Source organism: Salvelinus namaycush, chromosome 21 (genome assembly GCF_016432855.1).
Source record: "Salvelinus namaycush isolate Seneca chromosome 21, SaNama_1.0, whole genome shotgun sequence".
Taxonomy (NCBI): Eukaryota; Metazoa; Chordata; class Actinopteri; order Salmoniformes; family Salmonidae; genus Salvelinus; species Salvelinus namaycush.
Window position 1 is genome coordinate 53,769,087 of NC_052327.1, and position 14,044 is coordinate 53,783,130.

A 14,044-nucleotide genomic window follows, 5' to 3' on the forward strand; every position below is an offset into this window, starting at 1 on the left:
ACAGAGACCTTAAAACCGGTGTAATGTGTTCTCTGTCTGGTCTTGGTCAGTACCCACCCTGCAGCATTCTGTATGTTTTACAGTACAGAGACCTTAAAACCAGTGTAATGTGTTCTCTGTCTGGTCTTGGTCAGTACCCTGCAGCATTCTGTATGTTTTACAGTACAGAGACCTTAAAACCGGTGTAATGTGTTCTCTGTCTGGTCTTGGTCAGTACCCACCCTGCAGCATTCTGTATGTTTTACAGTACAGAGACCTTAAAACCGGTGTAATGTGTTCTCTGTCTGGTCTTGGTCAGTACCCACCCTGCAGCATTCTGTATGTTTTACAGTACAGAGACCTTAAAACCGGTGTAATGTGTTCTCCGTCTGGTCTTGGTCAGTACCCACCCTGCAGCATTCTGTATGTTTTACAGTTGACCAATGGCTTTCTTGGGTAGACCAGACAGGAGAGCATTACAGTAGACAAGCCTTCTTGTAATAAAAGCATGGATGAGTCTCTCTGTATCAGAGAGAGAAACGGCCACACCTTGGCAATGTTCCTCAGGTGGTAAAAAGCTATCTTGGTCACATTCCTAATGTGGGATTAGAAATTAAGTTCAGAATCTAAAATGTCACCTAGGTTTTTATCTTTATTGCCTGTGAATTAAAATGTGCAGTCAGATTCTCTCTCTGTGCTTTGGTTCCAACAATTAATGCTTCGGTCTTGTCTTGATTTAGCTAGTTGTGCGCCATACAACTCTTTAAATCACTTATAAAGTCTAATAATTTATCTGTGGAGCTAAAATCCTCTGGTGACACAGAAATGTAAAGTTGTGTATCGTCTGCATAGCAGTGGAAATCAATGTTGTGCTTTCTGATAACGCTGCCAAGGGGTTAACATATACACTGAGTGCACAAAACATTATAAACACCTGCTCTTTCCATGACAGAGACTGACCAGGTGAAAGCTATGATCCCTTATTAATGTCCCCTGTGAAATCCACTTTAATCAGTGTAGATGAAGGGGAGGAGACGGGTTAAAGAAGGATTTTTAAGTCTTGAGACATGGATAGTGTATGTGCCATTCAGAGGGTGAATGGGCAAGACAATATATTTCAGTGTCTTTGAACAGGGTATGGTAGTAATCAAATGTATTTATATAGCCCTTCTTACATCAGCTGATATCTCAAAATGGTCGAGACGAGCATTCTCCAATTATTCTGATTAATAGTGATCAAGTTAGTAAAATGAGCCCGTCTGGCATTTCTAATGACCTTGTTTTATATGCCAAGTTGCTCTCTCAAAATATCATAATGGACTTTCTCTTGATTAGTTTCTTCACTCATCCAAGGGGCTGTCCGTTTGCTATGTCATCAATAGTTGCCCTTTATTTGCTAAATAATCAGACATACCATCTTGAATTACCAGTGACCTTCTTTTTCTTGAAGTCATTTTTTGACAAATCATGATTTGGTGACACTTTTGGCAGGGATTGTTCCCAGAAAAATTTGTTGTGGTTCTGTAGTCCTATACAATTGTTATTCAGCACTGACCATGCCCTCTGTAACCGTACACACACCCCCTACAGGCAAAGATGCTCCATGCAGACATCGACAGTGCCCTGGGTGACAACACATGTTTATACTGACTAAGCTCTGTGTCTCTCTGTCTCTCTCTGTCTCTCTCTGTCTCTCTCTCTCTCTCTCTGTCTCTCTCTGTCTCTCTGTCTCTCTGTCTCTGTCTCTCTCTGTCTCTCTGTCTCTCTGTCTCTCTGTCTCTCTCTCTCTCTCTCTCTCTCTCTCTCTCTCTCTCTCTCTCTCTCTCTCTGTCTCTCTGTGCAGGCAGAGATGGTCCATGCAGACATCGACAGTGCCCTGGGTGACAACAAACATGGGAAGAAGATGCGACCACAGACCTTGAAGTAAGAACCCTTATTTCTAACGGGGGGTGCCCCCCCCCCTAACCACCGTGATTAAAACCCTCCTCCTTTCAGGGTGAACCAGGAGAAGATGAAGCGCCACAGAGAGACCATCATCCCCGCCTCCTCGGCCCCTAAAGGCCCGACCCCAGGAGGCCGCGTGGCTGCCATGAACATGCAGGGTAAGACCTATACCACACACACATTACACAGAGAGAGAGAGAAAGACACACACACACACACACACATTACACACAGAGACACACACACATACACACATTACACACAGAGAGAGACACACATACACACACATTACACACAGAGAGAGAGACACACACACACACACACACACACACACACACACACACACACACACACACACACACACACACACACACCTTACACAGAGAGAGAGAGAGAGACATACACACACACACAGCATAATCCAATTTAAAAAAAATACAATTTTATTGGTCACATACACATACAGTGCCTTGAAAAGTATTCATCCCCCTTGGCGTTTTTCCTATTTTATTGCATTACAACCTGTCATTTAAATTTATTTTTATTTGGATTTCGTGTAATGGGCATACACAAAATAGTCCAAATTGGTGAAGTGAATAAAATAACTTCTTTAAAAAAATAAAAATAAATGTATATGTATTCACCACTTTGCTATGAAGTCCCTAAATAAGATCTGGTGCAACCAATTACCTTCAGATGTCACATAATGAGTTAAATAAAGTCCACCTGTGTGCAATCTAAGTGTCACATGATCTCAGTATATTTACATCTGTTATGAAAGGCCCCAGAGTCTCCAACACCACTAAGCAAGCGTCACCATGAAGACCAAGGAGCTCTCCAAACAGGTCAGGGACACAGTTGTGGAGAAGTACAGATCAGGGTTGGGTTATAAAAAAATATCAGAAACTTTGAACATCCCACGGAGCACCATTAAATCCATTATTAAAAAATGGAAAGAATGGGGCCTCCCGGGTGGCGCAGTGGTCTAGGGCACTGCATCGCAGCGCTAGCTGTGCCACCAGAGACTCTGGGTTCAGGGGGACGGTGTTTCCTCCGACACATTGGTGCGGCTGGCTTCCGGGTTGGAGGCGCGCTGTGTTAAGAAGCAGTGCGGCTTGGTTGGGTTGGGGAGAAAAAGGGGCTACAAAAATTTGGCACCACAACAAACCTGCCAAGAGAGAGCCGCCCACCAAAACTCACGGACCAGGCAAGGAGGGCATTAATCAGAGAGGCAACAAAGGGACCAACGATAACCCTGAAGGAGCTGCAAAGTTCCACAGCGGAGATTGGAGTATCTGTCCATAGGACCACTTTAAGCCGTACACTCCACAGAGCTGGGCTTTACGGAAGAGTGGCCAGAAAAAAAGCCATTGCTTAAAGAAGAAAATTGGCAAACACGTTTGGTGTTTGTCAAAAGGCATGTGGGAGATTCTCCAAACATATGGAAGAAGGTACTCTTGTCAGATGAGACTAAAATGTATATTTTTGGCCATCAAGGAAAATGCTATGTCTGGCACAAACCCAACACCTCACATTCCCCCGAGAACACCATCCCCATAGTGAAGCATGGTGGTGGCAGCATCATGCTGTGGGGATGTTTTGTCATCGGCAGGGACTGAGAAACTGGTCAGAATTGAAGGAATGATGGATGGCGCTAAATACAGGGAAATTCTTGAGGGAAACTTGCTTCAGTCTTCCAGAGATTTGAGACTGGGACGAAGGTTCACCTTCCAGCAGGACAATGACCCTAAGCATACTGCTAAAGCAACACTTGAGTGGTTTAAGGGGAAACATTTAAATGTCTTGGAATGGCCTAGTCAAAGCCCAGACCTCAATCCAATTGAGAATCTGTGGTATGACTTAAAGATTTCTGTACACCAGCGGAACCCATACAACTTGAAGGAGCTGGAGCAGTTTTGCCTTGAAGAATGGGCAAAAATCCCAGTGGCTAGATGTGCCAAGCTTATAGAGACATACCCCAAGAGACTTGCAGCTGTAATTGCTGCAAAAGGTGACTCTACAAAGTACTGTCTTTGGGGGGGTGAATAGTTACGCACGTTCAAGTTTTCTGTTTTTTTTGTCTTGTTTCTTGTTTGTTTCACAATAAAAAAGATGTTGCATCAAATGATACAAACCCCTCCAAAATCTATTTTAATTCCAGGTTGTAAGGCAACAAAATAGGAAAAATGCCAAGGGGGTGAATACCTTCGCAAGCCACTGTATTTAGCAGATGTTATTTTGGGTGTAGCGAAATGCTTGTGTTTCCTAGCTCCAACAGTGCAGTAATATTTAACAATACACAACAAAACACACACATCTAAAGCAAAATAATGGAATTAAGAAATATATAAATATTAGGGCAAGCAATGTCGGCGTGGCATTGACTAAAATACAGTAGAATAGAAGACAGTATATACATATGAGATGAGTAAACGGTATGTAAACATTATTAAACTGACTAGTGTTCCATTATCAAAGTGACCAGTGATTCCATGTCTATGTATAGAGGGCAGCAGCCTCTAAGGTGCAGGGTTGAGTAACATTATTAAAGTGACCAGTGATTCCATGTCTATGTATAGAGGGCAGCAGCCTCTAAGGTGCAGGGTGGAGTAACATTATTAAAGTGACCAGTGATTCCATGTCTATGTATAGAGGGCAGCAGTCTCTAAGGTGCAGGGTGGAGTAACATTATTAAAGTGACCAGTGATTCCATGTCTATGTATAGAGGGCAGCAGCCTCTAAGGTGCAGGGTTGAGTAACATTATTAAAGTGACCAGTGATTACATGTCTATGTATAGAGGGCAGCAGTCTCTAAGGTGCAGGGTTGAGTAACATTATTAAAGTGACCAGTGATTACATGTCTATGTATAGAGGGCAGCAGCCTCTAAGGTGCAGGGTGGAGTAACATTATTAAAGTGACCAGTGATTCCATGTCTATGTATAGAGGGCAGCAGCCTCTAAGGTGCAGGGTTGAGTAACATTATTAAAGTGACCAGTGATTCCATGTCTATGTGTAGAGGGCAGCAGCCTCTAAGGTGCAGGGTGGAGTAACATTATTAAAGTGACCAGTGATTCCATGTCTATGTATAGAGGGCAGCAGCCTCTAAGGTGCAGGGTGGAGTAACATTATTAAAGTGACCAGTGATTCCATGTCTATGTATAGAGGGCAGCAGCCTCTAAGGTGCAGGGTGGAGTAACATTATTAAAGTGTGATTCCATGTCTATGTATAGAGGGCAGCAGCCTCTAAGGTGCAGGGTTGAGTAACATTATTAAAGTGACCAGTGATTCCATGTCTATGTATAGAGGGCAGCAGCCTCTAAGGTGCAGGGTGGAGTAACATTATTAAAGTGACCAGTGATTCCATGTCTATGTATAGAGGGCAGCAGCCTCTAAGGTGCAGGGTAGAGTAACATTATTAAAGTGACCAGTGATTCCATGTCTATGTATAGAGGGCAGCAGCCTCTAAGGTGCAGGGTTGAGTAACATTATTAAAGTGACCAGTGATTCCATGTCTATGTATAGAGGGCAGCAGCCTCTAAGGTGGAGGGTTGAGTAACATTATTAAAGTGTGATTCCATGTCTATGTATAGAGGGCAGCAGCCTCTAAGGTGCAGGGTGGAGTAACATTATTAAAGTGGCCAGTGATTCCATGTCTATGTATAGAGGGCAGCAGCCTCTAAGGTGCAGGGTGGAGTAACATTATTAAAGTGACCAGTGATTCCATGTCTATGTATAGAGGGCAGCAGCCTCTAAGGTACAGGGTGGAGTAACATTATTAAAGTGTGATTCCATGTCTATGTATAGAGGGCAGCAGCCTCTAAGGTGCAGGGTGGAGTAACATTATTAAAGTGACCAGTGATTCCATGTCTATGTATAGAGGGCAGCAGCCTCTAAGGTGCAGGGTGGAGTAACATTATTAAAGTGGCCAGTGATTCCATGTCTATGTATAGAGGGCAGCAGCCTCTAAGGTACAGGGTGGAGTAACATTATTAAAGTGTGATTCCATGTCTATGTATAGAGGGCAGCAGCCTCTAAGGTGCAGGGTTGAGTAACATTATTAAAGTGACCAGTGATTCCATGTCTATGTATAGAGGGCAGCAGCCTCTAAGGTGCAGGGTGGAGTAACATTATTAAAGTGACCAGTGATTCCATGTCTATGTATAGAGGGCAGCAGCCTCTAAGGTGCAGGGTGGAGTAACATTATTAAAGTGTGATTCCATGTCTATGTATAGAGGGCAGCAGCCTCTAAGGTGGAGGGTTGAGTAACATTATTAAAGTGTGATTCCATGTCTATGTATAGAGGGCAGCAGCCTCTAAGGTGCAGGGTGGAGTAACATTATTAAAGTGACCAGTGATTCCATGTCTATGTATAGAGGGCAGCAGCCTCTAAGGTGCAGGGTGGAGTAACATTATTAAAGTGACCAGTGATTCCATGTCTATGTATAGAGGGCAGCAGCCTCTAAGGTGCAGGGTGGAGTAACATTATTAAAGTGACCAGTGATTCCATGTCTATGTATAGAGGGCAGCAGCCTCTAAGGTGGAGGGTTGAGTAACATTATTAAAGTGTGATTCCATGTCTATGTATAGAGGGCAGCAGCCTCTAAGGTGCAGGGTTGAGTAACATTATTAAAGTGACCAGTGATTCCATGTCTATGTATAGAGGGCAGCAGCCTCTAAGGTGCAGGGTGGAGTAACATTATTAAAGTGGACAGTGATTCCATGTCTATGTATAGAGGGCAGCAGCCTCTAAGGTGCAGGGTTGAGTAACATTATTAAAGTGACCAGTGATTACATGTCTATGTATAGAGGGCAGCAGCCTCTAAGGTGGAGGGTTGAGTAACATTATTAAAGTGTGATTCCATGTCTATGTATAGAGGGCAGCAGCCTCTAAGGTACAGGGTGGAGTAACATTATTAAAGTGTGATTCCATGTCTATGTATAGAGGGCAGCAGCCTCTAAGGTGCAGGGTGGAGTAACATTATTAAAGTGACCAGTGATTCCATGTCTATGTATAGAGGGCAGCAGCCTCTAAGGTGCAGGGTTGAGTAACATTATTAAAGTGACCAGTGATTCCATGTCTATGTATAGAGGGCAGCAGCCTCTAAGGTGCAGGGTGGAGTAACATTATTAAAGTGACCAGTGATTCCATGTCTATGTATAGAGGGCAGCAGCCTCTAAGGTGCAGGGTGGAGTAACATTATTAAAGTGACCAGTGATTCCATGTCTATGTATACGGGGCAGCAGCCTCTAAGGTGGAGGGTTGAGTAACATTATTAAAGTGACCAGTGATTACATGTCTATGTATAGAGGGCAGCAGCCTCTAAGGTGGAGGGTTGAGTAACATTATTAAAGTGTGATTCCATGTCTATGTATAGAGGGCAGCAGCCTCTAAGGTGCAGGGTGGAGTAACATTATTAAAGTGTGATTCCATGTCTATGTATAGAGGGCAGCAGCCTCTAAGGTGCAGGGTGGAGTAACATTATTAAAGTGTGATTCCATGTCTATGTATAGAGGGCAGCAGCCTCTAAGGTGCAGGGTGGAGTAACATTTTTAAAGTGACCAGTGATTCCATGTCCATGTATAGAGGGCAGCAGCCTCTAAGGTGCAGGGTGGAGAAACATTATTAAAGTGACCAGTGATTCCATGTCTATGTATAGAGGGCAGCAGCCTCTAAGGTGGAGGGTTGAGTAACATTATTAAAGTGTGATTCCATGTCTATGTATAGAGGGCAGCAGCCTCTAAGGTACAGGGTGGAGTAACATTATTAAAGTGTGATTCCATGTCTATGTATAGAGGGCAGCAGCCTCTAAGGTGCAGGGTGGAGTAACATTATTAAAGTGACCAGTGATTCCATGTCTATGTATAGAGGGCAGCAGCCTCTAAGGTGCAGGGTTGAGTAACATTATTAAAGTGACCAGTGATTCCATGTCTATGTATAGAGGGCAGCAGCCTCTAAGGTGCAGGGTGGAGTAACATTATTAAAGTGACCAGTGATTCCATGTCTATGTATAGAGGGCAGCAGCCTCTAAGGTGCAGGGTGGAGTAACATTATTAAAGTGACCAGTGATTCCATGTCTATGTATACGGGGCAGCAGCCTCTAAGGTGGAGGGTGGAGTAACATTATTAAAGTGACCAGTGATTCCATGTCTATGTATAGAGGGCAGCAGCCTCTAAGGTGGAGGGTTGAGTAACATTATTAAAGTGTGATTCCATGTCTATGTATAGAGGGCAGCAGCCTCTAAGGTGCAGGGTGGAGTAACATTATTAAAGTGTGATTCCATGTCTATGTATAGAGGGCAGCAGCCTCTAAGGTGCAGGGTGGAGTAACATTATTAAAGTGTGATTCCATGTCTATGTATAGAGGGCAGCAGCCTCTAAGGTGCAGGGTGGAGTAACATTATTAAAGTGACCAGTGATTCCATGTCTATGTATAGAGGGCAGCAGCCTCTAAGGTGCAGGGTGGAGAAACATTATTAAAGTGACCAGTGATTCCATGTCTATGTATAGAGGGCAGCAGCCTCTAAGGTGCAGGGTGGAGTAACATTATTAAAGTGACCAGTGATTCCATGTCTATGTATAGAGGGCAGCAGCCTCTAAGGTGGAGGGTTGAGTAACATTATTAAAGTGACCAGTGATTCCATGTCTATGTATAGAGGGCAGCAGCCTCTAAGGTGCAGGGTGGAGTAACATTATTAAAGTGACCAGTGATTACATGTCTATGTATAGAGGGCAGCAGCCTCTAAGGTGGAGGGTTGAGTAACATTATTAAAGTGACCAGTGATTCCATGTCTATGTATAGAGGGCAGCAGCCTCTAAGGTGCAGGGTGGAGTAACATTATTAAAGTGACCAGTGATTACATGTCTATGTATAGAGGGCAGCAGCCTCTAAGGTGGAGGGTTGAGTAACATTATTAAAGTGTGATTCCATGTCTATGTATAGAGGCCAGCAGCCTCTAAGGTGCAGGGTTGAGTAACATTATTAAAGTGACCAGTGATTCCATGTCTATGTATAGAGGGCAGCAGCCTCTAAGGTGCAGGGTGGAGTAACATTATTAAAGTGGCCAGTGATTCCATGTCTATGTATAGAGGGCAGCATTCTCTAAGGTGCAGGGTTGAGTAACCGGGTGGTAGCCGGCTAGTGATGGCTGTTTAACAGTCTAATGGCCTTGAGATAGAAGCTGTTTTTCAGTCTCTCGGTCCCAGCTTTGCTGGACCTGTACTGACCTCGCCTTCTGGATGATAGCGGTGTGAACAGGCAGTGATGCACCTGTACTGACCTCTCCTTCTGGATGATAGCGGTGTGAACAGGCAGTGATGCACCTGTACTGACCTCTCCTTCTGGATCATAGCGGTGTGAACAGGCAGTGATGCACCTGTACTGACCTCTCCTTCTGGATGATAGCGGTGTGAACAGGCAGTGATGCACCTGTACTGACCTCTCCTTCTGGATGATAGCGGGGTGAACAGGCAGTGATGCACCTGTACTGACCTCTCCTTCTGGATGATAGCGGGGTGAACAGGCAGTGATGCACCTGTACTGACCTCTCCTTCTGGATGATAGCGGGGTGAACAGGCAGTGATGCACCTGTACTGACCTCTCCTTCTGGATGATAGCGGGGTGAACAGGCAGTGATGCACCTGTACTGACCTCTCCTTCTGGATGATAGCGGGGTGAACAGGCAGTGATGCACCTGTACTGACCTCACCTTCTGGATGATAGCGGGGTGAACAGGCAGTGATGCACCTGTACTGACCTCTCCTTCTGGATGATAGCGGGGTGAACAGGCAGTGATGCACCTGTACTGACCTCACCTTCTGGATGATAGCGGGGTGAACAGGCAGTGATGCACCTGTACTGACCTCACCTTCTGGATGATAGCGGGGTGAACAGGCAGTGATGCACCTGTACTGACCTCTCCTTCTGGATGATAGCGGGGTGAACAGGCAGTGATGCACCTGTACTGACCTCTCCTTCTGGATGATAGCGGGGTGAACAGGCAGTGATGCACCTGTACTGACCTCACCTTCTGGATGATAGCGGGGTGAACAGGCAGTGATGCACCTGTACTGACCTCACCTTCTGGATGATAGCGGGGTGAACAGGCAGTGATGCACCTGTACTGACCTCTCCTTCTGGATGATAGCGGGGTGAACAGGCAGTGATGCACCTGTACTGACCTCTCCTTCTGGATGATAGCGGGGTGAACAGGCAGTGATGCACCTGTACTGACCTCTCCTTCTGGATGATAGCGGGGTGAACAGGCAGTGATGCACCTGTACTGACCTCACCTTCTGGATGATAGCGGGGTGAACAGGCAGTGATGCACCTGTACTGACCTCTCCTTCTGGATGATAGCGGGGTGAACAGGCAGTGATGCACCTGTACTGACCTCACCTTCTGGATGATAGCGGGGTGAACAGGCAGTGATGCACCTGTACTGACCTCTCCTTCTGGATGATAGCGGGGTGAACAGGCAGTGATGCACCTGTACTGACCTCACCTTCTGGATGATAGCGGGGTGAACAGGCAGTGATGCACCTGTACTGACCTCTCCTTCTGGATGATAGCGGGGTGAACAGGCATTGATGCACCTGTACTGACCTCTCCTTCTGGATGATAGCGGGGTGAACAGGCAGTGATGCACCTGTACTGACCTCACCTTCTGGATGATAGCGGGGTGAACAGGCAGTGATGCACCTGTACTGACCTCTCCTTCTGGATGATAGCGGGGTGAACAGGCAGTGATGCACCTGTACTGACCTCACCTTCTGGATGATAGCGGGGTGAACAGGCAGTGATGCACCTGTACTGACCTCTCCTTCTGGATGATAGCGGGGTGAACAGGCAGTGGCTCGGGTGGTTGTTGTCCTTGATCTTTTTGGCCTTCCTGTGACATCGGGTGGTGTAGGTGTCATGGAGGGCAGGTAGTTTGCCCCCGGTGATGCGTTGAGCAGACCTCACTACCCTCTGGAGAGCCTTACGGTTGTGGGCGGTGCAGTTGCCGTACCAGGCTGTGATACTGAAAGGATGCCTTCAATTGTGCATCTGTAAAAGTTTGTGAGGGTCCTATGGGCCAAGTCGAATTTCTTCAGCCTCCTGAGGTTGAAGAGGCGCTGTTGCGCCTTCTTCACCACACTGTCTGTGATCATTTCAGTTTGTCAGGGATGTGTACGCCGAGGAACTTAAAGCTTTTCACCTTCTCCACTGCGGCCCCGTCGAGGTGGATGGGGGCGTGCTCCCTCTACTGTCTCCTGAAGTCCACAATCAGCTCCTTTGTTTGTTGACATTGAGGGAGAGGTTGTTTTCCTGGCACCACTCCGCAAGGGCCTTCACACTGACGCACCGATATATACACACACACACACACACACACACACACACACACACACACACACACACACACACACATTATTATAACCATGATTAAGTGTTATCGTTGTTGTGGTTGAATATGAATAAATAAAGCTCTGTCTGTGTGTCTGTTAGATGTGGAAAGACGAGGTTCCGCGCAGCAGGACCCAGAGTCCCACGAGAAGCTGGCCCAACGCATTGAGAAGGACGTGGTGAGTAACCTACATACTGATGTACTTCCTCGCTGAGACACGTCTCTGTCGTCCTGCGACGTCTCTGTCGTCCTGCGACGTCTCTGTCGTCCTGCGACGTCTCTGTCGTCCTGCCGAAAGTCCCTCATTACTGCCTCCCTTTTTTAAATCTCTTTTACCACCTCTAATCTATACTGAACAAAAAATAGAAACACAACAGTTAACAGTTCATAAAAGGAAATCAGTCAATTTAAATAAATAAATTAGGCCCTAATCTGTGGACTTCACATGACTCTCGGTCACATATCTTTAAAAAAAAAAAGTATGGGCGTGGATCTGAAATCCAGTCAGTATCTGGTGTGACCACTATTTGCCTCATGCAGTGTGACACATCTCCTTCACATAGAGTTGATCAGGCTGTTGATTGTGGCCTGTGGAACATTTTCAGCTTCCAGGAATTGTGTACAGATCCTTGCGACATGGGGGCTGTGCATTATCATGCTGAAACATGAGATGATGGCGGCGGATGAATGGCACCACAATGGGCCTCAAGATCTCGTCATTGTATTTCTCTACATTCAAATTGCAATCGATAAAATACAATTGTCCGTAGCTTATGTGTGTCCATACCATAACCCCACCCCACTGCGGTTGTGAGGCCGGTTGGACGTACTGCCAAATTCTCTAAAACGACGTTGGAGGCGGCTTATGGTAGAGAAATTAACATTAAATTATCTGGCCACAGCTCTGGTGGAAATTCCTGCAGTCAGCATGCCAGTTGCTGCTCCCTCAAAACTGTGGCACAGCGGTCTAAGGCAAATTTGTTTACATCCCTGTTAGTGACATCTGTGGCGTTGTGTTGTCTGACAAAACTGCACATTTTTTGAGTGGCTTTTTATTGTCCCCAGCACAAGGTGCCCCTGTGTAATGATCGTGCTGTTTAATCAGCTTCTTGATATGCCACACCTGTCAGGTGGATGGATTATCTTGGCAAAGGAGAAATACCCACTAACAGGGAAGTAAACACATTTGTGCACAGAATTTGAGAGAAATAACTTTTTGTGTGTATGGAACATTTCTGGGATCTTTTATTTCAGCTCATGAAACATGGGACCAACACATTACTCTTAAATGTTGATTTTATATTTTTATTTCAGTGTAGTAATTTCTGTTACTAGCCTAGCGCCTGTCTATTATTGTTATTCTACTACATTAGTAGTTATTCTACTATTAGTAGTTATTCTACTATTAGTAGTTATTCTACTATTAGTAGTTATTCTACTACATTAGTACATATTCTATTACTATTAGTAGTTATTCTACTACATTAGTAGTTATTCTACTTCATTAGTAGTTATTCTACTGCTATTAGTAGTTATTCTACTATTAGTAGTTATTCTACTATTAGTAGTTATTCTACTACATTAGTACATATTCTATTACTATTAGTAGTTATTCTACTACATTAGTAGTTATTCTACTACATTAGTAGTTATTCTACTGCTATTAGTAGTTATTCTACTACTATTAGTAGTTATTCTACTGCTATTAGTAGTTATTCTACTACTATTAGTAGTTATTCTACTACTATTAGTAGTTATTCTACTACATTAGTAGTTATTCTACTACTATTAGTAGTTATTCTACTACTATTAGTAGTTATTCTACTACTATTAGTAGTTATTCTACTACTATTAGCAGTTATTCTACTACTATTAGCAGTTATTCTACTGCTATTAGTAGTTATTCTACTACTATTAGTAGTTATTCTACTACTATTAGTAGTTATTCTACTACTATTAGTAGTTATTCTACTACTATTAGTAGTTATTCTACTACATTAGTAGTTATTCTACTGCTATTAGTAGTTATTCTACTGCTATTAGTAGTTATTCTACTGCTATTAGTAGTTATTCTACTACTATTAGTAGTTATTCTACTTCATTAGTAGTTATTCTACTACTATTAGTAGTTATTCTACTTACATTAGTAGTTATTCTACTACATTAGTAGTTATTCTACTACTATTAGTAGTTATTCTACTATTAGTAGTTATTCTACTACCATTAGTAGTTATTCTACTACCATTAGTAGTTATTCTACTACTATTAGTAGTTATTCTACTACTATTAGTAGTTATTCTACTACTATTAGTAGTTATTCTCTGCTGTGTGTATTGTTGGTCGATAAATCACTCATTAGGCTTTCCCCCTGCAGGCCATTCACAACTAAACCATTTGATCATGCTAGCTTGGTGGTCAGCCATCACTCATTAGACTTTCTTTCTTTCTCTGTCCTTCTCTTTTAGCAAATCCTGAACTGTTCCCTGGATGACATTGAGGTCTTTGTGTCTCGGCTGCAGAAGGCTGCAGAGGCCTTCTCTCAGCTCAACCAGCGCAACAAGAGTAAGAAGAGTAAGAAGAAAGGCCCAGCAGGTCTGTCGTCTCTTCTTCTTCTGGTCAACTGACAATATGACACATATTGTCCACTAACACTTTCTATGTTCTCTTGTGTTGTACATTTCTCTTTATCTCTTTCATCAACTGAACTGTGTGTATCTTCAATTGTGGTATTGT

General features: G+C 44.0%; 1 protein-coding gene across 1 annotated transcript in view; it reads left to right on the forward strand.

The window, feature by feature from the left end:
- eps8l2 (EPS8 like 2) overlaps positions 1-14,044 on the forward strand; it is a 110,724-nt gene that overhangs the window by 15,423 nt on the left and 81,257 nt on the right. Inside the window, exons 4-9 of the mRNA XM_039017016.1 lie at positions 1,823-1,902; positions 1,975-2,081; positions 2,928-2,935; positions 3,106-3,130; positions 11,413-11,489; positions 13,777-13,903. Coding sequence (XP_038872944.1) covers positions 1,823-1,902; positions 1,975-2,081; positions 2,928-2,935; positions 3,106-3,130; positions 11,413-11,489; positions 13,777-13,903 — 424 coding nt within the window. The remainder of the gene's footprint in view (positions 1-1,822; positions 1,903-1,974; positions 2,082-2,927; positions 2,936-3,105; positions 3,131-11,412; positions 11,490-13,776; positions 13,904-14,044) is intronic.